The 26,153-nt window shown below is 42.3% G+C and overlaps 1 protein-coding gene across 2 annotated transcripts; it reads right to left on the bottom strand.

Moving 5' to 3' along the window:
• Positions 1-480: 480 nt before the first annotated feature.
• MYL1 (myosin light chain 1) lies at positions 481-18,524 on the bottom strand. Of its 2 annotated transcripts, none has more exons than XM_005486887.2 (7): positions 18,250-18,524; positions 7,709-7,736; positions 4,429-4,572; positions 2,728-2,901; positions 2,132-2,209; positions 1,603-1,655; positions 481-804 (listed from the first exon to the last, which is right to left on the bottom strand). In XM_005486887.2, the coding sequence occupies exons 1-6, from the start codon at positions 18,370-18,372 to the stop codon at positions 1,627-1,629; spliced, it is 576 nt and encodes a 191-aa protein (XP_005486944.1). In that variant the 5' UTR covers positions 18,373-18,524; the 3' UTR covers positions 481-804; positions 1,603-1,626. The 2 variants fall into 2 exon arrangements, with proteins under 2 accessions (XP_005486944.1, XP_005486946.1); XM_005486889.3 differs by lacking the exons at positions 7,709-7,736; positions 18,250-18,524 and adding exons at positions 7,985-8,009; positions 8,767-8,900.
• Between the last annotated feature and the right edge of the window lie 7,629 nt (positions 18,525-26,153).

Below are 26,153 nucleotides of genomic sequence, written 5' to 3'. Positions count from 1 at the left end.
GGCCTGTTCCCAGTTACAGAGTGTCTGTAACTTCTGATTGCTCTTTCTATTTGTCCCTAAAGCTGTAAATAAAGGCAGCAGGGAGGATTCTTTCCTGAGAGTGCTGCTTACCTGCTGTTGCAACAGTACAGAGGAGATTTGGCTGGGAAAAGTGGCTCTGCACAGTCCCCTGCAGCAAGGCCATCCTTCCAAGTTTTGGATCTTACCATCTTTGGAGATGTTCTGACAACAGATACCAGGTCTTCTTCTCCCAAAAATGATGCTGGTGATAATGTCCTAATTAATTATTCCTCTTCCTAGACCCCAAAGAATTTTTCATTAAGATCAAGTCAAGTTATACTGGAAATGTCCATATTTATACTTTTTATAAAACTTTATTTTGTGGTATGTAATGTACAGGGAAAATGAATTAACTGCTGAATGCTGTTTTGAGTGGGTTTGAACAAATGGGAAAAAAAAAAAGACTTCATAACCTCAAAGTGACCACAAGGATTTATGGATGTTTTATTTTCCCAATAAATTACATTGTTTCAATGCAAATAACATGGAAATAGATGGTTGGGATGGATGGACCCTGGATGGTAGAGTTTATTCCATGTAGTTTGCTTTGGAAAAAGCAAGAAAACCCACCATGTGGTTTTTTCAATGACCAAAGATGATATCCATGGATGTGCTGGTAAAAAAATGGTAGGGTTGGAGTCTTATCATCCAGTTCTATGCAGTTTCCATGTTGATGGTGACAGACTGAGCAAGAATTTCAGGCAAATCTTGAGTGCCATCTGGTCTTTCTAATTTTGGCTTGTTCTGAGAAGGAATGGGAAAGTTGTATATGAAGTCAATGTTAGCTGAAGAAACAATTGCAAAATGGCAAACTGAGCCCTTGATTTCTGTTTTGAGTGTTTGTTTCATACAGTTGGGAATGTGTATTTCCTTGGATAGAATAACTGACAGTTCACATAAACCCACAAAAGTTTGTTTGCATTTTAAAGACAGCTGCTGTTTTGCTGTTTGTTTTTTGTGATTTTTTTGGGTTTTCCCCCCAACCTCTGGACAAAAAAGTGACATATAAAGGCTATGGGGCAGGGAGGGGTTGTTGTTTTTGTTTTCCCCTGCTTGTAGGAGAAGTGCTAAATAATTGGGTACTTTTGAAGCCCTCTTTTGGCTATTGATCAATATTCTTCTGTGACAATATTCTTCTTCAGATGATTATTTTGTTTGAAGATTTTTTTGTTCTCAAGTAGCTCATGTGAGTATTCAGGCCACTCTGTCTTATTAGAAATCTACAAATTATTGGAAGGTGTTGCTTTGATTTCCATTTAAAAACAATCTCAACTGTGCTTGTAGGATAAATGTCTCAGGTTGTCAATTTTCATTGTGTTTGAAAAATCTACTGAACTCCAGTGAGTAACAGGGCTGTGAACAAGAGCAAGGAACCTGCAGCCCAGCTATCTTTGCTTTTGGACGAAAGTCTCATTTTTTCTTTTCATATTGTTGGGGAAATGTTGGTGGCATGGTTTTGTAGCCTCTGTTGGCCATGGGTCTATAGAAGCCTTTATGGATAGCAAGCAGATGAAGTGAAGTGTACAAATGAGAAGAACATACCATTTGGTACCTGGAGAATTCCTCTTAGACTGACAGGATGTGCTTTACAAATGCTGTGGAAAAATACAGATATGCTAGTTAGAAAGAGCAGCAAATGTTACTTTGGGAAATAACTCTAAAATTTAGAGCTGTTGTGAGCTGATAGCATTAATAATCTGTACCTAGTTGGATTTGATCTGATACAGTGATAGAAAGTTTTAATTGTTTAATGTTGCACAAATCAAGTTCTGTTGTTTAACTGTGATAAGACAGTAGCTATTGGATACAATCACTGCAACTGCTCTGCAGAAAGCCAGAGTCCAGAGATTTGGTGTTGACCAGAACAGCCTCCTGTGCTGTGGCTGAATGGGGCCTTTGGCATGGTGTGGCTGCAGGATGAGCACATTGCCACGCCTGTTCTCACACACAAGGCCTTTGACCTAACTCAGCTGGGGCTTTGTCTGATCTGCCTGAGAAGCCAAAAGCCCACTGTAGTGAAACTGTAAGAGAAAGGAGAAATGTAGGATGAGTGTGAAGCTCTTGCACCTACCCTCATAGTTGATGCAGCCATTTGAGTCCTCCTGACCTTTCATGAGCTCGTCTACTTCTTCTTCTGTCATCTTCTCACCTGGGAGTGGAGAGAACTCGTTTCATTCTTCCACACAGAACTGAGGCTGAAACCTACAGCTTTTCCAAAGGCTTTTCTTATTTTCTGAGTTAGTGAAAAAACACCTATATAGGACATGAGCTTAATGAATTTTAACTTTCTTTAGAAGACAGAGACATATATGCCTAGGGATTCTAGTTATTCCTACAGAGTAAAGAAATTTCTGTACAGAAAATCCTCTACTTTTGTCCATTTGTGTTAGGTCACTGAGATGCACAGACTTTTCTCTCTATTCATCAAATAACAGTCACTATTAACATCTTGTCTGAATTTACATGTCATAGCCATTTCCTTTGGTCTTTAGTGGGAACCCCAAAGCTGTCTTTGCTTTCTTTGTGGATTCACAGTTAGGAAACCCAAAGTCTTGTCTGACTTGGTATCCTCCTACCTCTTCAAACTGTTTGGGCTACCTTTCCTTCCTCTCTCATGCCTCCAAAGAGCAGCAGCTCTGAAGTGCTTGCAGAGAGGATGATCCTTACCCAGAGTAGCCAGCACGTGGCGGAGCTCAGCGCCCATGACTGTGCCATTGCCTTCCTTGTCAAAGACACGCAGACCTTCAACGAAGTCTTCAAAGGTGCCCTGTTCCTTGTTGTTGGCAGCTGCTTGCAGCATGGGCAGGAACTCCTCAAAAGTAATCTTCTTGGCATTCATCTCTGGGAAAAAACCACCAGTTGTTACATGCTAGGTGTTTGTAAGTGTATTCCTTAGGCATATTTGCCCTCAAATGTGGGAGAGCTTTTCACAGCTCTTTGTAGCCTTTAGTCTTTGCCTCAGAAGTTGGTAGTTCCTTTGCAGAATCTGGATTCTCTTATCCTATGATTTAGTTTTCACATCCACGATCCTTCTCACATACATTTGTATGCTTTATTTTTCTTTCAGAAATGAAATTTGCTGCATGAGTTAATCTTTGAAAAAATTTGGGGAGTGAGGGAACTGTAGAATACAGTCAAACAAAAATCTTGAGCCCCAGCAATGAAGAAAAGGTAACCAGAGAGGGATGAGGGGACTTAGACAAGATGCTGAGGTTGCTCACATGTTACTGACCTCTTCAGGGTCTCTTGGATGTGGTGGCAGAGCCTATTAGCAAAAGGATAAACTAAGTAGAACTAGGAAAGTACATAGTTGAGGGTTGTCAGTAGTAAATTTGGGCATGTCCACAATGGAGGTTTAAGACCCCCCGAGTTTAGTCCATCCCTTTCCTCTCATGAGCCAAAATTTGTAGTCCTCAGTGAGAACTTCCCCAAGTGTTTCTCATTTTCATTTGTTTTGGGGGTTCAAGGCTGCTAAATAAAATAATATTTTTTTTAATTCTTTCTTCCTCCCTCTGGATTTTTCCATTGCCAGCCTTCATCTGGGCAGCATCAAAATATAATAGATGGACGTATATGGGCAGGTATTTTTCACTACACAGTTATTACAAAACCTATTTTACTATGCAGCTATATCAAAGTCATTGTCAGTTTTTGCTGGAATCACTGAAAGTCCTGGTATGATTTCACCTCTGTGTTAGTGCTCAATGCTTCCTGCTGGTACCAAAACTTCCTGAATAGTTCCTCAGAATTGTCTTTACCAGGCCAGAGGATGTGAATATAATTTAGCCTGTATGACTGGAATTGGGGATCACCTGCTTCTAGGTCCTTGTTAAAATGAGGGGACTATAGTATTTTTTCCTCCCTTTTTTTTAATCTCTGAAAGGGAGGAAAAATAATTTAATAATGGCTCCAGTAATACATTACCAATGTATGCTTTCGTGTGCCCATGTTTGTAGGGGCTTTGGGTAGATCATTCCAGTCAGCTGAAATTCAGGTGGGTTTCCAGTCCTAGGGAATGTCTTGGCTTCTGCAGAAGTCCTTGCAGTGGAAGGACTGAAAGTTGTTAGAAATGGACCCACAGATCTCCAAGCAAAGGCTGGGGCTCTAATGGACTGTGGGTAATGAGTGTGTGCTATACCTACACTGAGTTGACACCAAAACAGTCCTTACAGAGAATTCTCCATGTTTTAAGCAGGTTTTCCTCTATTCCCCATCAGCATCATTCTCCTCCAAAGGAATGAGTGAAATACCATGTATTGTTGCTCCCCAGCAGAGCACAAGCTCCCCTCTCTCCTGCTGTGACTCTTGCTGTTGCCTGATGGCTGTTCCCAATCTCAGGAGCAGCCCAAAGGACTGCAGGGCACTTACCCTCTTTGCTGGGGTTCCCCAGAATTTTGTTGACCTCTGCATTTGTCGGGTTCTGCCCCAGTGCCCGGATGATATCGCCAACCTGGCTGAGGGTGATCTTGGCATCACCAGTCCTGTCAAAGAGGAGGAAGGCCTCCTTGAAGTCTGCAAGAGAAGAGCAACATTGAGCCAGGCAGCTCCCTGCTGACAAAGATGTGAGCCTGCTGTCTCCTGGCACTGTTCCACTGACTCCAGGGGAGTTAGCCAGGGGAATCTTTGGCCCATAGTCCCAAGAAAAACTCCTCCCCTCTGACATTTTGGTTTCACTATTTTTAAACTTTTATATCTACCTTTCATGTCTTTCCTGGCTGTAATAGCCATCAATAGCTTTTTGATTGACCCTGTATCTATTTCAAGGACAGGGAAAGATAAGTTCTCTACCAACAGTGTCATTCAAGAACAGGTTCCTTCACATGATATAACAGCAGATGGTAAAATGTTGTTATCCACTCCACCTTATCTCTCCAGAGAACTGGGACTCTCAAGAGCCTGGCAGTGCAAAACCTTTGCCTGCTTCAGTGGGTTCTGCCTGCAATCCCAGCACCTCAACTACACAGTGCTAAAAAGAAACTTGAAGGTGGATTTCAAATGCTTTTACTGCTGTTTTCCCTTAAAAATGCCTTACAGTGTGATTTCCAAACATGTTTGTTCCCTCTTTTTATCTATTCTTTGTAGTTTGTCCCTGCTTCTTACAGATGCATGAATATTCCATTTTTCCAGTGGAATTACTCATGTGGTGCTTTTTCCTGTGCCTTTCCAGTGTGTTCACTTTGTGACTTCACTTTACTTCTTTCAGTGCTGCCAAGTGATCAGTGTTCACTTATTTCTCCTTGTTGGACAAGACCTCTGGGTGCAGGCATTTCTCCTACAAAAATCAGCACAGGTAGTTGCCTTCATTGCATCACCAGCCTTCATCTTCTGTTGAGAAGTTCCATGTCAATCATATTACTCTATTTTTTGGCTTTTTAGAGAATTTGAATGAAGAATTGTGGCTTTAAAAAAAGAGGAGGGGACAAAGGACAACTGTGTGGCTAAAAAGCTGTCTTTGAACCCCACAAATGCCACAAGCATCTTGGTTTGTGCTGTTGATCTCTTCTGCACTGCAGTGTCTGATGATGCTGTGCTTGAGCTCCAAGTAAACTGAGTAAAATGTCTTTTTCTTGGCCATGATTCTCATCCAGCAGCCACACAGGCTTTGCGTTCCACACCCTGTGCCATGTTCATTCTGCTCTGGGGCAGGTTTAGGAGTAAGAAGCCACATTTCAGATCATGTCTTCATTCATCTTGTGCTGGGGACGTGATGCAGAGGTATTTATGCTTTTGCTTTATTCTTCCTTGTACCACCATGGAGCTGTTGCTGGCACCCAGTAAAAGTGCTGATCCACAGTGTCAGCCTGCTAGGCTGTAATCTAATACATCTGAAACTAATCCTCTTACTGTCTCATGTGAGACACCTATAACCCTTTGCTGCTAACTCTCTTTCCTTCCAGCTTTCATTGCAGGGTATGAAATTATGGCCTTCTGGACCAGTGCAGAGCTTCCAGATATCAGCTCCAGCAGCTGAGATGGGTGGAGCTGTAGTGATTTATATTGTATGATCTGATCTTTCATCTGCTAAATCAATGACATTTAGCTGCAGTGAGGTATAAAACAATGCCAGTGTGCTAACAGCAAAGCCATCAGGAGAGTTTCTCCATTTTGTAAATCCCATCAAGATTTATGTTCACTGGGTTCTGAACACAGCTCCCCAGCTTGGAGAAAAGGACTGATTGATTTTTGTCTCTCAGGCATGCATTTCACTGCAATATATCTTTGCTGTGGGTTCTTATTTTGAAGTTTTTATTTTGAAGTTTTTATTTTTATTTTTTTAAGGGCCAGTCCTAGTTTATAGCTCTGCTGGAGCAACCATGTTCAAAGTCTGTCTGAGGATGGTACTACCCAGCTGCTGGGGCACAAGCCTGTGCAGATAGAAATAGTTACTGAGGGTGGGCATATCTGCTCCTGGGAAATTCTCCCTCTCTCAAGTAGTTTGAATTTGCTCTGCTGCTTGGTTCAGCCATTGTAAAGTTACAGCACCTGGATGATCTGAAATGCATAGGGAAGCTGAAAGAAATATTTTGCTTTCAAAATATTGCCAGCAGCTTTGAATTGAGGACATTTTTCCATGAACCCATGCAATCCTTTTGTAAAATTTTCAGAATCAAGAAGTAAGAAAGAGTCCAAATGACTTTTTTTGTGACCAAGAGAGTTTGGACTGCAAGAAGAGCATTTTCTCACTTGCTGCACTGTACCTCTCCTTATTGCTTTGATGGAGATACCGAAAGCAGGCTCATCTTCACAAAGTTTAGGGCTCTCTCAAGACCTGTTTCTAGCTATTCCACTCCCTCTGAATTTCTAGGAAATCCTTCTATCTTCCTTTCTAAACACTTTCTTCAGTCTACTGTATGTGCTACTGATTTTTTTACATTTTAAAACTCTACTTAATATAGCCCAAATGCATCTCTTAGCCTATTTGAAACACTTAAAATTAAATTTCTAGGGCTTCAGTAAGAATTATTGTTCATGTCAGGTTTTATGTCTCGTTCTAGAAGACTGAAACCAAAAATTTGGAAGCTGCTTGTAAATCAAAGAATATAGCAAGATGCTCAAGAAGTGCAGCATATCCACACCATTGTGTAAGCAGCAATTTGCACAAGTCACTTATTTGCTGACTCTTTCCATGCTTAAAAAGAATATTTTTACAGTAAAACAGCCTCCAGAACACCTCCTGGCAAAAGTGACATACAGAACTCTTGCATCTTCTGTTCATGTGAGATTGCAAAGTCACTGCAGCTAAGTTGAATTTTCAGCCCACTTCCTCCTTCTGTTGCTTTCCTTCTGCCTATTTCCCCTGGGACTGTCAAGTTCAAGACTTATTTTCAGCATCCTTGTGAAGAGCCAGAACAGGAGCACAAGTGAAGAATGTTCAGTAAGTAGAGACAGTATTTTTTCTCTTTGTATCATGGCATAAACTTCTCAGTTCACACAGCATGTAAACAAACATCCAGATAAATTACATGTAGATCTACAGTCACCTTCTTGTTCAGCATAAGTCATCACTGCTCTGAAGTCAAGAGTGTGGTGATTTATATCAGAGGAAATCTGAGCTCATTGTTTTACAAAAGTTAATTTCTTAAAAAGAGCCTGCAGCTCTTTTGGAACCCACACACATGTAAAAGGTATCAGCTCTCTTGTAACTTACCATCCTGCTGCTCCTTGGAGAACTCGATCTGTTGGAAGGAAATCAATCACAAAAAATAGCTTAGGAAGGGGGGCTGGGGGAGAACCTGTGTGTTTTCTAAAGCATCCAGCTCAATCCATGAGTCATCTTCCAGAAGAGCAAAAAAGTGGCCTGTCAAATGTGCAGAAGTAATGCAGATAGCAAAAGAGCTCTTAAGGCTAGTGAATATTTAGCATTTGGTAGCCATTTTGCTCCCCCTCCTTCCCCCTGGTAAAGTTTAACTTTGATTTCACTTACCATTGATTTCATCAGCAGAGAAGGACTGCAGTTGGGGAGAAAAAGAGAGAGAAAAAAAAGAACTAGTACTGCTGAAAATGCACTGAGAGAAAGTAAATAGCACCGAGTACCTGAGGCTTTCACTTGTGTCTTGCCTAATGTAGTTAGGCCATAGCAACCTAATCTAGCAACTTCCTGCATAAAAATACACCAGCAAGTCTATTCTTAAAGTTTTCCTTAAAATCTGTATCCTAGGAAAAGACAGAGCTGTGGCAAGAAGTAACAAAAATAGAAAATCTCTTAACTAAAAGAAACCCTAATTAATTACCATCAGGTCCATTTACTGTTTTACCATAGATCCATTTTAGTTATACAATTTGAAGTAATATTTCTAAATAACCAGCTGTTTTTTATTAACATAGAAATTAAATTATTCCCTTAAAATTTATGTCTCAAATTAGTTTTTGATTGCACGCTGTTTCACACAGTACTAATATATGATATTTATTAATATAAAATATGATTTTTTCCTCACCACTTCAGCTGGTTGCATTTGATTAAAAAGCTTAGGAAATTGTAACCCTTCTGTCAGAACCTGTGGGAGCTGCACCACTACTGTTGCCTGGTTCAGAACTGGAGGCTAACTGGAAAACCTTTAGGTTTTAACAGGAAAACCAAGCAAACCTAAACTGTCTCCTGAACTGTCCATCCCCCACCCTCCAAGACCTAACATGGGCAAGAAGCCCTATTTACTCCTCCTGTAAACTACACTGGCTGGCTGCTAGCTATTGCAGTGCACCCACCATGGTTGAGTTGGAAATGCAGAGCAGCAGACAGCAGGAAGGATTAGCTGGGAGGTCTTGAGAGTGGTCCTGCTTCCCTTGCCTTTCTTCCCCTTATTTATCCGGCAGTGCTGACGGCATTGCCTGGATTAGGTGTCAGAAGGAAGAGGTCCCTCCCCTTGGCGAGTTCTTTAGCTTTCTTAGGGCAAAGTGACAGGAGGATCCATGTCTTGATAGACACCTTATGATGGCTATTTTTAGGAGGCTGAAGAGGGGCAGGGAGTGACAAGCAATAAGTTTGATTCATGTCAGCACTTTCTGGGTCCATACCATCAGGAGGAGATATTCCTTGTCCAGACCTACCAAGACTTCCTTATAGGGAAGGATTCTACTTCTCTGATGAGCTGTAGAGTCAGGAGCAGTGAGGGTGAGGGGCTGGCTGGTTCCACACGTGGCTTGCAGGATGGGTGAGATGCAGCTGAATGGTCCTCATATCTTAGCTGGGCTTTGCTCAACCCCTTCCATGGATAATCCAGTGCCCAACATGAGTAGTACTGCTGCCTGTCTGCTCAAGTTGTTGACACTGAGCAGAAAAGTTATCTGTCAACAGAGAACCTGACAATCCTTCTGGGAAGCTCTTCCTCTGCACACTCTGACCATGTTTCCCAAATTTTTAACATTTTAAATGGAAAAATTATCTGCCAGTTTGGAACCAATTGTATGAAGTTAGTGGCTGATGTGTAGATGTACCCTGCAGGGCAGTGGGAAGTCTGTATTCATAGGAGCCTGGGATCTCTAGGATGCTTATCCTCTGGGGCTTGGGTAGGCAGGGCACCAGGGTGCTGGGTTTGGAGCTCCCAGGTGTGTACAGATGTGGTGCTGCTCAGGTGTTTGTGAGGCTGAGGCAAAGGAGAAGCTGTGATAGAAGCTAAGGACCCCAAAAGCCTTTGTGAACTGGAGGCATGGCTGTTCACAGTGGGGAAAGGTGTACCTGCTTTTTGGGTTGCAGGGTGGTCATGGGGGGCCTGCAGACAGAGAGCAGGAGGTGGAAGCTGCAGTTTCTTTAAGTAGCAAAGACCAAGGCCCACCATGCAGCATCCCCCAAGACCAGGTGAAATATCTCAATGGAAGTTATGACTTGTAAAAGGATTGGCAAACTTTGCTCCAAGCTTCTTCCATTCCCTGTTGCCTCAACAAGATCAAGAGTGTCATGAATCAGGGTGGGAATAGTTGTGTGACAACAGCAGACTCCCAGTTCTGAACTCAAATCCCCCCTTTTAGTTTCTATTGGTTGCTCCTGCTAAGAAGTCACTGTTCCTGGCTGTCTAAAGATGAAATGTGATTAGTGAGGAAAACCCTCCCTGTAGCTTGCTCTTCTCCTGAAGAGAAGCATAACCTCCACCACTGTGTTTTCAGTATGTTGAATACTCTGAATGAGAGAATCAAATCCAATCAGATTATTTTACTGTTGTTACAAAACTGAGCAATCAAATTAGGTGGATTTGAGATACTAGCCTCCTACTTCCTATTAGAAAAGAAAAAAAGATGCAACTGCAAAGATTTTTCTGAGCTTGCCGTTGTAGCTGGAAAATGCTCTGTTCAAACAAATTATTTGCAATTTTTTAGAAATATCTGGAAATATACTGAGTATGAAAAAAGCTCTGCTGACAATTTTTTGCTTTTGGTTGGGTTGTTGCTGGGTTTTGATGTTTTTTTGCTATTTGTAATAGCAAAAATGTTTTGCAGGGATGTGTTCACAATGGTGTAGCCACAATCAGGTGTGGCTGCATAGAAAGGGGGCTGATGGTTTTGCCCTGGGTTTGCTGACAGGTTTAGCACAGTGCAGAGTTCCTGATTTACACTGGCTAGGGCTGGAATTCAGGTGAGTGAGAAAAATCCTCAAGACCTTGGCCATCAGTCCCCATGCATTAATAGAGGAGCTTTTGAAACACTGAAATGGTGTCTAGGTCAATGGAGTACATTGCTTTTTGTGGAATTTTCCTTCTGCCTTCAGCATCTTGTTCTCCAGTGCTGGCAACTAGGAAATGTTCCCCTGAAAACAGATTTGAATTTTTAGATTTGTTTTTGTTTTGGGTTTTTTTTTGGTTTGGTTTTTTGGTTTTGTTTTAGGGAAAACTTAGACTCCTTCTCTTGAACAGGCAGGTTTTATGTTTGGCTACAACAAAACTCATTCCAAAAGGTGACAAGCAGAAAATAATTGCAGTGCACTTGTCTTGGGCATAAAAACCAGATACCTGGATTAGTTATCTGGCTTCAATTGGCTATCAAATATTATCAGCTGACAGGGATCTACATATAAGCTGATTGTCTTTTGACCATATGGGAGTTTGGCTCAGAGTTTAGATGAGGAAAAATTAGGGCACTGTATCAGCCCTTCATTTTAATGCTGATACTTGAATAACATCTCACTAGACAGAGTTTTACTGGGAGGAATATTTTAGCATGGGCATGTTGATTCACTTAAATTAAGAATCTGCTCTAAGACAATAGAGCTGTTGAGGGGGTTAAAATGTGCTTGCTTTCAGTAAGGGCAGCTACAAAATGGCCTAGATGAAAAAAATTTCAAGCATTCTTTAAAAGAAAATAAAGGTGAGATTTCCAATTCTAAAAGGAGCTTTCAGAAAACTCAAAAGGGACAAAAAAGTATTTTGCAGTGACCTGGTCTTTGCTCTGATCCTGGCAGTGTTCTCTGCATTGTCAGAGGACACTGAGTCTTGAGGCTTTAGGGATGATTTGGATATTTCAGGGAGCTCAGTTTAACAAAAACTGAATGCCCCACCCCTAGCAAAAAGAATGAAAGGTTGAAGCAACTGCAACCCATGGAAAGACCAGAGCTACTTGGATTTCTCTAATTTCATGTAGCCCTATGGGCAGAGTTGTTATCCAGAGGGCTATCTGTGCCAAAGAAAAAGGTAGTGTGTTTTGAGTTTGGTTTTTTAATTTGTTTTTTCTTTGCATTGTCTGTGACTACTTTCTAGTAATTCTGTTGCCAGAGATATTTTGAACAGGTCCCAGTTAATGGGTGGGGCCAATGGGGTTGTATGCAACTCTTTTTCACCAGCTAAATGGAGACTCAATCCACAAAAATTTCCAAATTATTAACAAAGTTCCTGATTCCCCACAAATCATTGGTTTCTGTGCCTTAGGGCCCCAAGCTTTGCAGTGTGATGCTGTGCTCACCTCTTTAGGCTGGTGGGCACTGAGACTGAGCACAGCTGTGCTAAGGGGGATCAGTGCTGAGGGGCAGCTGCCTTCTGCTCCCTGTAACTCAGGAGAGGTCTGGACAGGATGGAAAACCCTGGGAGAAGGTGCTGCTGGGAGTTAAAGCATTAAACGACTCCATTTGTTTGTTACCTTTTGCATGAATGAAGTAGATAATCTTAGGAGTTTATTAGAGAATTATCAGCTATTTCAAGGTGCTGTCTCTTTAAAAGAGACTAAGACATACAGGATATCTTGGAAAATCAGAGAGGAGAAAATTTGAGATTCTCCTAGGATACTCATTGTAATTTAGCCTTCTATTCATGACTGGAGGGTTTGAAATTTTTTTTTAAATTAGGTTAAGATAGGATTGTGCCTACAGTAGTTTATATGATACCTGCTCACTATTAATGTCTGCTCCTTGATTAATACAGCTACACATCTTTTCTAGTACACATCACTGAGTTCAGGATTACACAGTTTCTAAAGCCCTCTGAAAAGCAGGTTGGCCTTTTCCCATCCCTCACCTCAGTTCCATAACTTGTGCAATCAATGCCACAGGTTTTAGAGAGGCTGCTTCTCAATTAAGTAAGAATTAAGAGATTGATGGATTTAGCTTCCTGTTGTATGAGGCAGAGAAACATTAGAAGAAGAAGAGCTGTTGAGAAACTGAGGTCTGTTTTGAGAACAGAGCTGCCTAGAAACACAATTGAAAGAATAAAAACAACCCCCATTAATACAGGAGAAAAAATTGCATGTGTGAGATATTCTGAGATTTGAAAGACTACTTCAGAAATATCTCTGAGTTTAAATGACTTGACTGCAGATTGACTTGACCTTTTTCCTAAGCATTTTGTGTCACTTTCCAGTTTATAGCCTTTTAAACCGTCACAGTTACTTTGCAGCTGTGCAGAAACTTTTGGATGAGCCTTGACGTTTAACTAACGTGCCCTTCTGAAATGTCTGGCTGTGATCCGTGCTCTTGCTGCACTCTTGATCACATTTCTCCAGCTTCAGGGGGCAAAGTGCCTTCAGCTGGGCTCATTTGTAAACATGTCCCATTTCTAATTGCTTTTGTGCTGCAATGTGCATAATCAAGGGGATAGACAAGATGTGAGGCTCTGGAGCCCTGCTTTTGGAGGGATTTCTTGTTTTAACATGCCTCCCAGTGGCACTGCTAGAGTATTAATGCAATTTAAACCCTTGCTACTTGACATTTAAGTGCTCTGTGGTAAACCAGCCAGCTGAAAGTGCTTCTTGGCACTGGGTATAAGATGTAATAAAGTCTTAGTGAAACAAGGGCAAATTTCCAGGTTGCTTGTTTCAGATCCCCTTACCGACAACTTCTTTCTCTGCTTGTCATTGGCTAAATTTGTCACCTTCTTCTTGCCTTATGTAAGATTAACTCAGGTGTCTTATTACTATCTTTTACAACATCTCTGTGGTCTAAAGGGACTTAAAACTATATATTAGAAATATTGTGGGGTTGTTTTGATGGGTCTAGGGTTCTGCCACATAATTCCTGTTAACACTTGGAGTTACCCTGTGAGCTCTTAAAATGTTACATTTTGTGTAATTTGCTTTCCACTGTTTCTACCAAAGTCTGCCATTCACCAGAGCATCCAAAGGCTACAAGTATTCTTTTTTAAATGCTGCTAAAGCAGTGAATTACTGAGAATGGATCTTGTTTAAATTTAAAAAAAAATAATTATTTTTCAAACAAATTTTCCAGTTAGCAACATTAAGGAAAAATGTCTACTAATATATCTGGGTAGTCTCTACTTTTGATGGGCTCCTTGCTTAGCAGCAGTTTAGGAAGGCAAAATTCTTCTGAAAGCTTTGTAAACAAAACTAAGCTGTGGTTTTTGTGTGTTGTTTCCAGTTGGCCTCTCCTGGGACACCTTTGTGCTGTGCCTTGCCTGTCCTGGGTTGGGCAGCAGCATGGGCTGTGACATGTCAGTGGTGAGGTCCACAGAGCCAGGGGCTGGGGCTGTTCTGAGCTGGATCCTGGATGGTGCTGGGTCAAAGCAGTAGCAGGAAGCTGGTCTGGATGGCATCAGAGAGGCACCTTTACATCTCTTAAGTCTGAATTCATATTGACATTTGTCCCCTTCCTACCTGTAAGGACGCTTGGGACTGGTGACCTTGTCCAGCAGATCACTCATCCTAAGGAATCCTTCTGGAGTCACAGCTGGAGATAAATCAGGCACAATTTGAAGACCTGAGCCCAAAGTTTCAAGTAAAAACCTGCTGTCTCATAAAAAAAGCCCTTAGCACTCTTGAGCAAAGCCACTGTTGACATTCCTGCTCTCACAGCTTCATGTGGAGTTTGTCTGCAGCTCAACAGCTCTCCAAGTGCTTCAGCTGACATTTGCAGTGCTGCTTGCCCTCTAGCCCAGGAGCTTTCTGTCAGTGCATTTTAGTGAGTTTCTCTCTCTCTTTCTGGTTATATCCAAAGTAATATCTCTTCAGAGATGACCTACTCAAGTGGTGAATGTAACAAGAAATAAGGATGCTTGGAGAAACACTTTTTACTGCCTTAAGAGCTCTGCAGTTAGAAACAATCCATGCAACAGGCATCATCATCATCATGCATCACACAGTTACACAAGATTTTAGCAAGTTTTTACTAGTTGGTAGCTTTTAATTGTTTTTCTTCTACACATTTGGGTGGCTGATCTGCAGTTGAGCATGGCATAATTGATGTCATGGTATCTGATTCTTGAAAATACAGGCATAGGAAGCCTTGTGTACCCCTAATCTCATTTCCAGTGTGGACACTTGCCCAATCTCTGTCTGTACTCCAGAGAAGATACCCAGCTGTATCCTTGAAGTAAAGGACCTATTGTGACACCAGGTCAGGACACATCCAGATCACCATCTGCAGAGTGGCAGCCTCAGCATCTTCAGCATTTGCATCCCAAAACATCCTAGTTGATTTTATGAGCCTGGGCTCTGTCCAAGGGCTGGGAAGGACCCTTAGATTTCCACCAAAAAAACAGCATACTTTTCTTGTTGGTAAGAGGAACTAAGTTATACAGATTTGTGCAATGGGAAATTCATCCATTTCCCACTGCCTTAGTTGCAAAACCAAGCATGAGACATCTGCATCATTCATGTTTCATCCCAGTTGTTGCAGAAATAGATCCCCAGTAGTGCTTCTCATGAGTTAAACATTTCTCCTCACTCAGGCTTGTGTGGGAGAAGAAGGTTGATAAAACACATAAGCTGTGTTTTTAGGAGAGTACTTGACCACAGTTTTAATTGCAGAATTCTTGAGGGTCTCTTAAGAAAAATTATCTATATGGTAATTTTGATTTTAATAATGGTTGGTTCCTAGTGATGGCTCTCAGCTCTTTCCACTGCCCTGTTCTCTTCTCAGTTATTATTTAATTTTTAACTTTTGTGCCTATACAAATCCAAGACATATTAGTAATAAGGAAAATTGGAAATACACATATGGTCTGGAAAGGCTTGTGCAAAGATTAAGTTGTTCCCTGAGTAGAAGGAAATAGGTCTTCACATTTCCATTAAAAAGCAAGTTCTTCATCCCTGCCTTCATTTTCTTTCTATGGTTGTTATACTGTAGCCCAAGGTGAGCTGTAAAAGGGCTGAGTTGAGAGATTTGAGTCTACCAGTATTCCTGTTACTCAGTTTTATAGTCAATAGCTGTTGCTGTGAAATAGAACATTTTATATTAGGTGCTGTTGGCACTAGCAAATCACCAAATATTTGCTCCAATTTGGTTAATTTAAAGAGATCAGTGAAGAACAGAGAAGAGTCAATGGTCTGTCACAACTTTATCACAGCTTCTGATGGTGATAGACAAACCCAGCTTGAGCTCTCTTAAGGAAGGAGGGGAAAAAGCACACAAGGTTGCAAAATATGCACTCCAAAAAGTCCAGAAAACCAGAATCCCTGAAGATGGGCCAAGAAGGGCATCTGAGTGGGAAGGTACCACCAAAAGAATCACTACTCATGTTTGTAAACCACCATCTTTGTTTTGGAAGATACTATGACTTATAATGCCAACTAAGAATGAAGTGCACAGCCAAATGTGGCTTATTTGGCTCATGGTCGGGCAGCTCTCCCCTTATCTGTAACACGGGGCTTGGATGTGTCTATAAAAGCTAAAAAAGCCTTTCTGTGTGTTTTCCTGCTGTGTGGCTCCCCAAATCATCATGGCAGTGTAGCCTGACATTCCCAGTCACCTCTCTCAAGCAGCAAGCTCTGCCATGGCTGCGAATTCCCTGAGGAGGGAAGCACAGCCCAGTGAATCCCCTTTTTTAAAGTGCTGTGGGTTTTGCCTCCATGTCTGGTAAATCACTGTAAAGAGCCCTAGGTCAGGATTATTCACTGAGCCCCAGACAAAACCTTAGTTTTTAAGTACTCCCCGCCTCCAAAGTTGTGCTGGAAATGGTGATGTAACTTTCACCATGCTGAGACTTTGGTAATTGAATGGAAGTACAGAGAAATAATTGAGAGACTGGGCTAAGACTCAGAAAACTCATTCCTGACTCTGCCACATATCCTAGACAAATTACTTATAACCTGGAATTCTTTCCCTTCACTGCCTGAGCTCTCAAATTGGGAAAAGGGGTAACCATCCATGGTGGTTGGTTGGGACCCCAGCAGAAAATATTTTGTCTGTTATCTGTCAAAAGAAAGTCTCCCTAAATTCTATCTTTTTTTTATCAGTCTGAATATGACAAAATCTGGAGAGTTCTCTCTGTTCTACCAGTGCATATTTCTTGCTGCTATTTCCTTTGGGTAAGTGAGTGAACTGCAAAGATGCCTCAGAGTGCAATTTGACATTTTTTAGCTGATTATATATTATTGTTTATACAAAGATAGATTAGCTAGGTTCAATGGAGTTCAAAATTCTATTTTCTTCTGTTTACTGGAGATAGAAAGCTATCAAATCATATTTAGCTATTTAGCAGGAAATCTAGCTTGATTCCCCATCATCTAGTACAATGTGAGGCCTAATCTAATTGTCAGACAGTATGCTCAAAACTAGTGGGTTTTTCATCTATTCTTCAAAATTCTAAATATTTCAAAATGCCTTTTTTTTTTCCTCTTGTCAATGGCTTCAGCTTCAATCTTATGAGAAGATACATACATTTTTAGAAAAATACTAACTATAGATGGGGAAAATTAAAGTAAACTTGGAGAAGTTTCAGTAAATGGCTTAACATGTCAGGACTATATGTGTTAAGGTATCTGAAATACAATTCATCATGTATAAATCTTATTAGTAGTCTTTGTCGTTTTTTTTACCCATAGTAGGCATGATTCTTTATGTAGAATTTAGCAAATTGGTCCTGGGACCAATCAGCTTGCCAGGTAGGTACAGAATAACTATTTATAGTCCTACTCAGAGAAACTAGTCTGTCTCTTCATCTCTTAACTGCTTAGCTTGCCTCTCCTCTTTCCTAAGTAAAGAATCTCCCAAAATGGAGGAGTTTTCTTCAAAGGGTGAGGGCAACAGTCAGTGATGTTGGTTGGCATGCAAAATCTAAAGATATTTTGAGAACAAATGACAGCGCAGTCAGAAGGAAACCTTCAAAAGACTCCTTCTCTTTGTTGCTTTCAATTTGCAGCAAATTATAAATTCTCAGCAAACATATAAGGATGAGAGGAAATCAGTTGAAATGCTTCCATCCATGGCTTTCTTGCTCATGGTCTCACCAATGTCTGTTGTACAGTGCAAATGAAAAGAAAACAGGCAAAACTGCCAAATCTCTCTTTTTAAAACTATTTTGTTTCTTTTAAAAATAAGTTATATTGATCCCAAACCACATGATCAAAGGGTCATCAGGTGGTTCAAAAATTTGGAAAAGAATTTTAAACTACAAAAGATGGGGTTTCATGCACTGCAATGGGAAAACATTGTATTTCATGTTTCAGTAATCCTGTGCGTGTCCTCATGGACCTACTTTAGGGTATTTTTTTTTTTTTTGTTGTGTGTTTATTTTAAATTTATCTTTACCAAACAGGTGAGACTGGTACCAATTGAGTAAAAAGTTCTGAGGTCCACACTCCAACATTTGTCATCCCAGGCTTCACTCTTTGTTAAATCATGCACCATGCCTTACACCCTCCAGCTGCTGAAACACTCCAAAGCTGGGGCAGCTCAGCAAATCCACGGGCTGAGGTTCCTCATTCATTGCCCTGCAGTCCCCAGACCGGAACCAAGCCCAGGCCAGCCTTCCGAGCAGCTCTCAGCCAGGACTGTGCTCCCTGTCCCCTGGGCCCCTCAGGCCGTGCTCCCCCCTTTACCTTGATGCTCTTGAGGTCGATGGCAGGTTCTTTGGGCTTGGCTGGTGCTGCTGGTGCTGGTGCTGGCGCGGGCGCCGGTGCCGCGGCCGCCGCTGGTTTCTTTACGTCCTTCTTTGGTGCCATTTTGTGTTGCTTAAATTGGAAAGTAAAAGTGCCCTAAAAAAAAAACAACTCTAAAAAAAAAAAAACCCCAAACAAAAACCACTTAACAAGTGATTCCTGGGAGAGGAGCAGTGGTCAGAATGAGCTACAGCCTGTACCCTGGAGGTGGACCCGATGTGCTAAACCCTGTAAGGGCATATATATATTTCACTTAGTGCCTCATACAGTCCTGACACATGCAGCTGGATTGGACAGCCCGATAATCAAGGGGGATGTCATTCTAGCTAGAGCTATAAATGGAATATAAGAGTTCAGGGCTTCATGAGATCAAGGGACTTTTTTCCCCTTTAAAACACAGTCCACCTCCCTGTCTTTTTTATGCATGCAAAGGAGAAGGAAATATAACAAGACCAGTTTCAGATTTGCTGTTGTTCTGAAATTTGGATATGGATTGAACGGTCTTTTTTTAAATCAGAATTTTAGTTCTGCTTAAGTAATAAATCTTTCTTTCCTTCCCTCCCTTCCCCTTTTCCCCCATGCCTGTGTAGTACTCCAGGAGGATTCAGTTTCAAACAGTAATTTTGACTTTCATGGCTGGGGAGATCATATTTTTCCAACCCCATTAGCTTCTCTCTTTACAGCCCTTCTCTCCTCCTCTGCTTCCTTTTTGTTCAAGGAAGTGTTGCTCAAGCAAAGGCTCTGGGTGTTTAAAAATAAAGCAGACAAGTACGGAAAACACCGCAGTACCTTCAGCCAAGGCATCTCTCCTGACCTGACCCTGGGTGTCTTTCAGCTGTTCTTACTTTTCCTTTCCATCACATTAAGACTGTGTTTAAAATTGAAAACTGCTTCCTTTAATCTTTTTCTTTGATCTTCTTTTTCTTCTCCTAGGCTTAAGCTGTGCCCTAATGGAACAGAGATCAGCTGGATGTTATCTTCCCACACTGAAAGGTTTCCCTTTGTAATTGTGTTTATTATTGTAAACTAGCCATCAGGCAATGGAGCACTTCTCCTGCTCCATTCTCCTTCTCCTCTGCCCCTTGTTTATCTTTCCACCCCTCCTGGATGTTCCTGCTCTCCATGCTCTCCAAGAGACACAGCTTTCAGGAGAAGGTGGCTTTTGTGTTTTCACTAGACATGTTTTCCATGACAGCAAAACAGTTTCTAACTCTTTAAACTTGATGATTTCCCTGAGCCCATATGATTGGGATTTTCCACAGAAAAATCCCAGAGCACTGATTGTTCCTCCCTTGTCTAGCAATCCCTCTCCTATTTACTCTCCAGACTCCTGAAGTTTTGTGCTAGTAAGTTCAAGGCTTTTGATGGAGCCCATGAACTATAGGTAGAGTATTTTGTACTTAGAACCTAAAAGCTTGAAGGCTTGAACATCCAAAATCTGGCAGGATATCCAAGCACTTGTCTTTTCAATAAATGTGTTTTTTTGGTAAGTTTACCTAGGAAGGTAAACTTACCAAAAATATGCATACCAAGAGGAGGGATGGAGAGTGGCTAAAGGTGTGCTTTCATGTAGGATCATGCTCAGATCTTTTCTTTGCTACAGCCCATGACCTTGAGCCAGGGACCTGATGGAAGTTGAGTCATCCCTTTTGAATCAGTAGACCTGTACTGATGGATATAATTTGAAGTCTTGGCTCAGCCTCTGCTTCAGAGAACACACACTAGGAAGGACTTTATTTTCTATTTCTCTGCCTTTAAGCCTGTGATGTATGAGCTCTGCTGGCTGCCTCCAAGATGCTTTATGGAGGGATTCCTGCTCTACTAAACTGTCCAGGAAAGTGTTAGCATGGACTCTGCACTGCTTCTGACCAGCAGGAGCCTGTGGGCTGCCATCCCCAAGGGGCCTGATGGGGGCATCTCTAGTGATTCTGATGTTTTACATTGCACAAGCCAAACTTCAGTGAATCCATCACTACAATGAATCCCAGAGGTGTAACTTGGATGGAAATAGTCTAAACCTACTTTTATGCATCACTGCACCTGTGAGAACTTTCATTGCAAGAAAGAATTGGTGATGATCTAATAATTAATAATTTCTATGCTCACCTGTGATTTGCAATAAAATAAACTCTAAAGCCACCACCAAATATATTTTTTAAAGGAAGAAAGTATTTCAGGAATGAAGAACAAGCTTAGGGGTTTTTTTGCACAATTGTGGCCTGTGTAATAATGCAGATGTGTCTGGATATGCTTCATTCTGCCAGTAAAGGTGGTTTTGTGATGTACTGACCCAAAATAATTGTATATTGATTGGATGAGAAGATAAAACAAGTATGGAGGAGGAGGAGGAGAGGACCTTATTTCAATTGCTGGGTTAAGGATTTGGATCCAGTCAGTTCTCTGTGTTGGGGCAGGACACTACAGGTTTATCTGCCTGGCAAGCTTGGATGTGTCCCAAGACATCTCTGGGAATACAGCAGGTATGTCCTCAGGGAGCAAGTCATTCCAAGTGATGCAGAAATGTGTCCCTGTGGCATGCAGCTGTGCCAGGAGAGGATTAGGTTGGGTGTTAGGAAAAGGATTTTCATTCAGGGGGTGGTCAAGCACTGGCACAGGCTCCCCAGGGTAGGGGTCACAGCACCAAGCCTGACAGAGCTCCAGAAATGTTTGGCCAATGCTCTTGGGCACAGAGTGTGATTATGTGCAGGGCCAGGAGTTGGACTCAGTGATCTTTGTGGGTCCCTTCCAGCTCAGGATATTCCATGATTCTGTGATCTGGCATGGGAGCTGAGGTTTGCAGTTCTGTGGCAGTGCTGTGCCATCTCACCCTAGAATGTGGGTTCCAGGGGTTGCAGCAGGAAAGCTCCTTTTTCACTTTTAGCAGGCACTTTTTGCAAGCAGGATTGCCAGAGCAAAATCCAGGGTCTTCCTTGTCCTTGCTAGGACTTGCCAAGATCCATGTCCCAGGGAAAGCAGCTGGGAATGAGAATTCATGGGCATCTGCCTGCTTGGGTGCACAGTTCCTGGGCAGTGCAGGGATGCTGCTCTCCCACAGAGGAGCTCATGTTGATGAGAATGAACAGTGATGAAGCTTCAGCTTTCCCAAGGGCCCAGAAAATTCAGTAGTGAGAAAGGTGCTGGTTGGAAGCCATGTCCTGTTAGCCCTGCTAACACTGACACGGGGAGCTTGCTTGGGGCTTGCCTGGTCTTTGGTTTAATTGATAAGAATATAGTTCTGGACAATGCAAAACTTCTATGCATTTGGGCTGGATTTAGTTAAACTAACATAAGGGAAGTGTGTTTTACATCCAGATCATTGAAGTGATTCATTCTACCCTTCTCAAGTGGAATGTGTTCCTTTTGTCAGGCTAAAGTCACAGAGAAGTGGAATCAATTGCAACACCAGAATGGAAATGGCAATACCTGGGCTGCACCCCCTGTGTGTTTGTTCTGAGATCTCTGTCTTTTTAAACCAGTTTTAAAAGGAGAGCTCTGTTTTGGACTTCCTGCAGCCCAGGGAGTCAGGCCCTTGTTCAGGAGGAGGGAGATGATGGTTTAAATGCACATAGTGAAGTAGAAGACAAGATGTTCTTTATTTCAGGGGATTATGCAAGCCTGGAGCTCTTGGAAGAAAAGGTGAGCGCTGTTGCTTCTGCTCTGTTTCATAATGAACTCCCTTTGAGAATTTTGCCTTTGCTACCTAAAATACCTGAAAATGCAATTAACTTCTATTTGTTTAGTGAGTTCATGGCAGTATACCAGATCAAGCACCAGGGGAAATGCTGGTTGCTCTGATGGGGGTTTGCTTTCAGCAAGATGTGAGAGTACAGAATATTTACAAACACCTAAGTGCAGTCAGCATATTGCACTCTTTTCCTGGAGACTTTCTCCTGTCCCATGCACACTTACTTGCTATAATTTCAGCTAATGTGTTTTCTCTTTCCTGTGATCAGCTCCTCTCTGACACCTGTTGCTGTTAAATATTTGCTGTGTTCCTCTTTTGAAGGCTGGGTGCCTGCAATGTCAGCAGGAAAAAATACAAGTGTACATGAACCATTTGGCAGGCAGCAATCTCAGAAAGATTGCAGTGGTCTGGAGCTGTCCCATGGCACAAACACATATTTTATTCAGCCCTTAAGTGAGAAATGGTCTCATTTTTTAATGTAAATACAAAGATATTCATGGAGGAGCCTACTGAGCACAAACAAGGAGAGAGGTTCAGTGAAATTTAACATTAATACATGCAAATGATTTTTTTTTCTGACACCAATTTAATTCTACACCTTGGAAGACTGTTTGAAACCAAGAACCTGATAAGATCCAGGAAAGAACTGGGTATTTAGGCAGTTATCAGGAATATATGACTTATCATAATTCACAACAGATTTGGAAAGAATATATAATCCATTTTACTGTGCTTGAGCAGTTCTTGACCTGATAGAGACTGGTTGCATTTTTCCACACCAAGATGCTGCAGAGTTCCTTGTGCTCTCTTCAATGTGTGATTTTTGCCACGAGAGAGAGAGACTGCTTGTCTGGTTTGATTCTTGCATGTTTCATCACTGGCTTTATGTATTAAGCCAGAGATCCACTTCCAGCAAACTTTAAGGTCTCAGCTTTAGCTGTAATGTTGGCTGTGTGCCTAATTAATCTGCTAATGATTTGGCTTTCCAGTGCTCATAGCATGGAAGCCACTTTCAACAAAATAACAAAGCCTTTTGCTATCCAGGATGGTCAGAGCTGCAGAACATCCTGATAAGCTGTAGAAACTTGTGTAGAAGAGAGTGAAGCCTGGAAAATTGCCTGGCCAGCATGTTTTGCAGATCCTGGTCACAGGAGCCTGTCAGGAAGGTGGTCTGGGAGCAGAATGCAGCATGGGGGGAGATCTCGAGCTGACTGCAGGGGTGTCACCAGCAGACAGCCAGGAGCACCCCATGGGATTTGCAGGTGGTGGGAAACAGGGCACTGATGGGTAAGCACTGCACACAGCTTTATACAATGGCACAAAGATGGGATGGCATGGACAAATGAAGGGCTCTGGTGGCCCCAGGGAAGGTTTGTCCCTTGGCCCCTTTGGGTGCTACGTAAGGTGTTGCTAGCCTGAATGCAGCCAGGGGCACGTAGCAGTCACAGGGCAGTGCAGGCTGAAGTCAAACCTTGCTGAAGGAGCAGGCAAAGGAATGAGCACCTAAAGAAGGGGAAAGAAGGCACCAACTGGTGTGCCACATATAGCACATGGCTGACTTAGCACTCGTGTCCTTCTGCTCAAGGTTTTCTAATTCTGTCCCAGACGATGTCAGCGTCCCCCAGCAACTGGCAGCAGCACATACAAGGCGTTCCCTGGAGAGCTGGGAGGGTCTGTCACTCCCACCCTGCGCCGGGAGGGTGCCTGCAGGGGAGGGAGCAGCTTCCTCAAGGTGTGGCTGCTTCTCCGCCTTGCCCAGGTGCCCTGGGGGTTCCCTTCAGCCTCACCTTTAGGCAGCTCACCTTCCTCACGCCATCTTTCCCTGTGGAAGAAAGTGCCACCCAAGTGCTCTTTGCTTTCCACTGTCCTGTAAAGCTTCCAGTCATTTTTTGGCACCTCGGGTTGCTCGGCATGAGCACCAGCTTATAGATCACTGAGCAACCAGGCTCTGAAATGCCAGTGCCCGGCTAAATGTAACAACAGCGTGCATGGAGGCAGAATGTGAGCGTCCAATCCCACCAGGCAGGACTCTCTACCAGACTGGCAGGCCTGGAGGGGTGCTGTGTAGTTTATAAGATGTTAAATTCTGCATGCTGTCTCACACTGCACAGGATAAAATTCCCTTGGTGTTGCTTTGGGCAGCTGGGATTCCTGTGTCTTCAGAGCTTCACATGTGAGCTGCAGAGATTCCCTTGCCTTTTCCTTCCTCTCTTTTCCCTGGAGCACACAGCAGAGGATTTAAATTACTGCCATTTAGAATGATCTGTCTTTCCTGCATCCCATGTTACTCTGCTAGGAGGTGGAGTGGCTTCAGGCTTGGAAAGGGCACAGAAAGATAGCTCAGTGTCTGGCCCCACATACTGCACTGCCTGGAAGGTTTCATTGTGACTTTTGGGGCATCAGCCTCTTGTTTCACTTTTTTTCTTCTCCCTCTCTCTTTTGACATGAAGTGCTCCAGGTCTTGAGTCAGACCAGGAACTAAGAGCTAAATGACTTAATGTGATGTGGTTTAAATTTTGCTGATTTCTGTTAGGGACCAACTGGGCTTGAAATCTAACAAAACTCAAAGGTCATATCTCTTTTTAGGAAATCTGGTGCTTTCACAATCTAGACCTCATTTTCTCTTCAGTCATTAGTAAGACTTCTCAATGAGGTATAGGTAGTGTTCAAGACATGAATCTTGGAGATATGAGCATCATTCTCTGAGATCATTCCTTCTCACTGGAATCCTGTCTTTGCCAAGCACACAGTCTGCATTTAAAGCTAAAAGCCCAGACAAAAATGTGTTTAATACTCTGGAATGTGTTTAAAACTCTGTTTTCTAATTACCTGCATGATTTTTGCTGTTGTGTTAGAATTTAGGTGGCATATAGCTCAGTCTTATACAAATCTTGAGATGGCCTAGCGAGAACAAAGCTGTAGGAACCAAAAATTTTCAACTATTTCCATGTTTAGCAGTAAGTACTTTGGATTTATGAAACCTGTGTAGATTTCAGATAATATTTGTGCATTTTGAATTACACCCATGAAGATGATTATTTTTGGGGAAAGATGGCCATAACTACATTATCATATAATCATTCACATTATACATATCTACATTATCATGTCACTACATTATCATATAATCATTCACATTATACATATTTCAGAAAGCTGTTTTAAGAATATAAGTATCATTGTCAAGACTTATTAAGCCCTGATAGAGGTCCCCACAAATATGTAGAATGTATCTGTACCGCAGTTGTCTGAGAGGGCACAAATGAACATAAAGCATTTGATGAGCTCCCCTTTTCTCATGAATCACTATGATAAGGTTTCTAAGCATCCTGTGTAAAAAGTGTCTGTATTTAGAGAATTTACACGGAAAGATGGAGCTGACAGTGTGGGCTGGTGGTTTGGGAGTTTGAGGTTGTTGTGTCTGGTGGCAGTGTTCCCTGTGGCACTCCCAGCTGTGGCATCCCTCTGTAGTTGATGCTGTTTCTTTGGTCCAGCCATCCCAACTCAATGCTGAACTGACATTGTTCTGTACCATTAGCAGGTGCTTTCTGGAGCCACTGTACCCTCTTGTCCCAGCAGGATGATCATTCCCAGTGCTAAGCCCATGGCTGGAGAGGTGTTTTCCACCCAGCAGGCAAAGGAGGCTGCAGGCAGGGCCTGCCAGGCTTTTCTTGCCCTTCTTCAACAAATCAGGGGCAAAGAGCCTCCTTTCAAAAATGTGACAAGATACCAATGTGGGTCCCTTAATGCTTTTAGTGGGAGAGGGGAGACTCAGAAACCAGTCATGCTGCAGTCCAAGGTGAGAGAGCACACAGGAAGGTCTCACTGCAGCCAGCCATACAATGGATGAACCTGGCCAAGCTGTTTAAAACCAGCTGTGATGGAGCTTGGCCACTTGTTCTGTGCTCTTAATGTTTGTGTGTTCACTCTGTGTGTGAAAACAAACTTGGTGAAGCGCTGCAAAATCTTCCCAATGAAGCTGCTCCTCAGTGCAAGCCTGTTTTTTGGGGAGCAGTGATGTAGATGTAAGAAATGTCTCTCCTTCAGGGTCTGTCAGAAGCTGTGCTGGCTCTAAATAGACTGCTGCCACTGCTCTCCTAATTTAGCTGGAGGCAGGCAAGTGACATGGTAATGCTCAAGAATGTCACTTTGCTTCTTG

Source organism: Zonotrichia albicollis, chromosome 10, assembly GCF_047830755.1.
Source record: "Zonotrichia albicollis isolate bZonAlb1 chromosome 10, bZonAlb1.hap1, whole genome shotgun sequence".
Lineage (NCBI taxonomy): Eukaryota > Metazoa > Chordata > Aves > Passeriformes > Passerellidae > Zonotrichia > Zonotrichia albicollis.
The sequence above is the reverse complement of the archived record's forward strand: the minus strand, read 5'-3'. Positions and strand labels throughout refer to the sequence as shown.

Coding starts and splice junctions, on each gene's coding strand:
- MYL1 (XM_005486887.2), bottom strand. CDS start 18,372: ATGGCACCAAAGAAGGACGTAAAGAAACCAGCGGCGGCCGCGGCACCG. Junction 4,573..7,708: donor CTCCAAGGAGCAGCAGGATG/GTAAGTTACAAG, acceptor CTTCTCTTGCAG/ACTTCAAGGAGGCCTTCCTC. Junction 2,210..2,727: donor CCACGTGCTGGCTACTCTGG/GTAAGGATCATC, acceptor CTCCACTCCCAG/GTGAGAAGATGACAGAAGAA.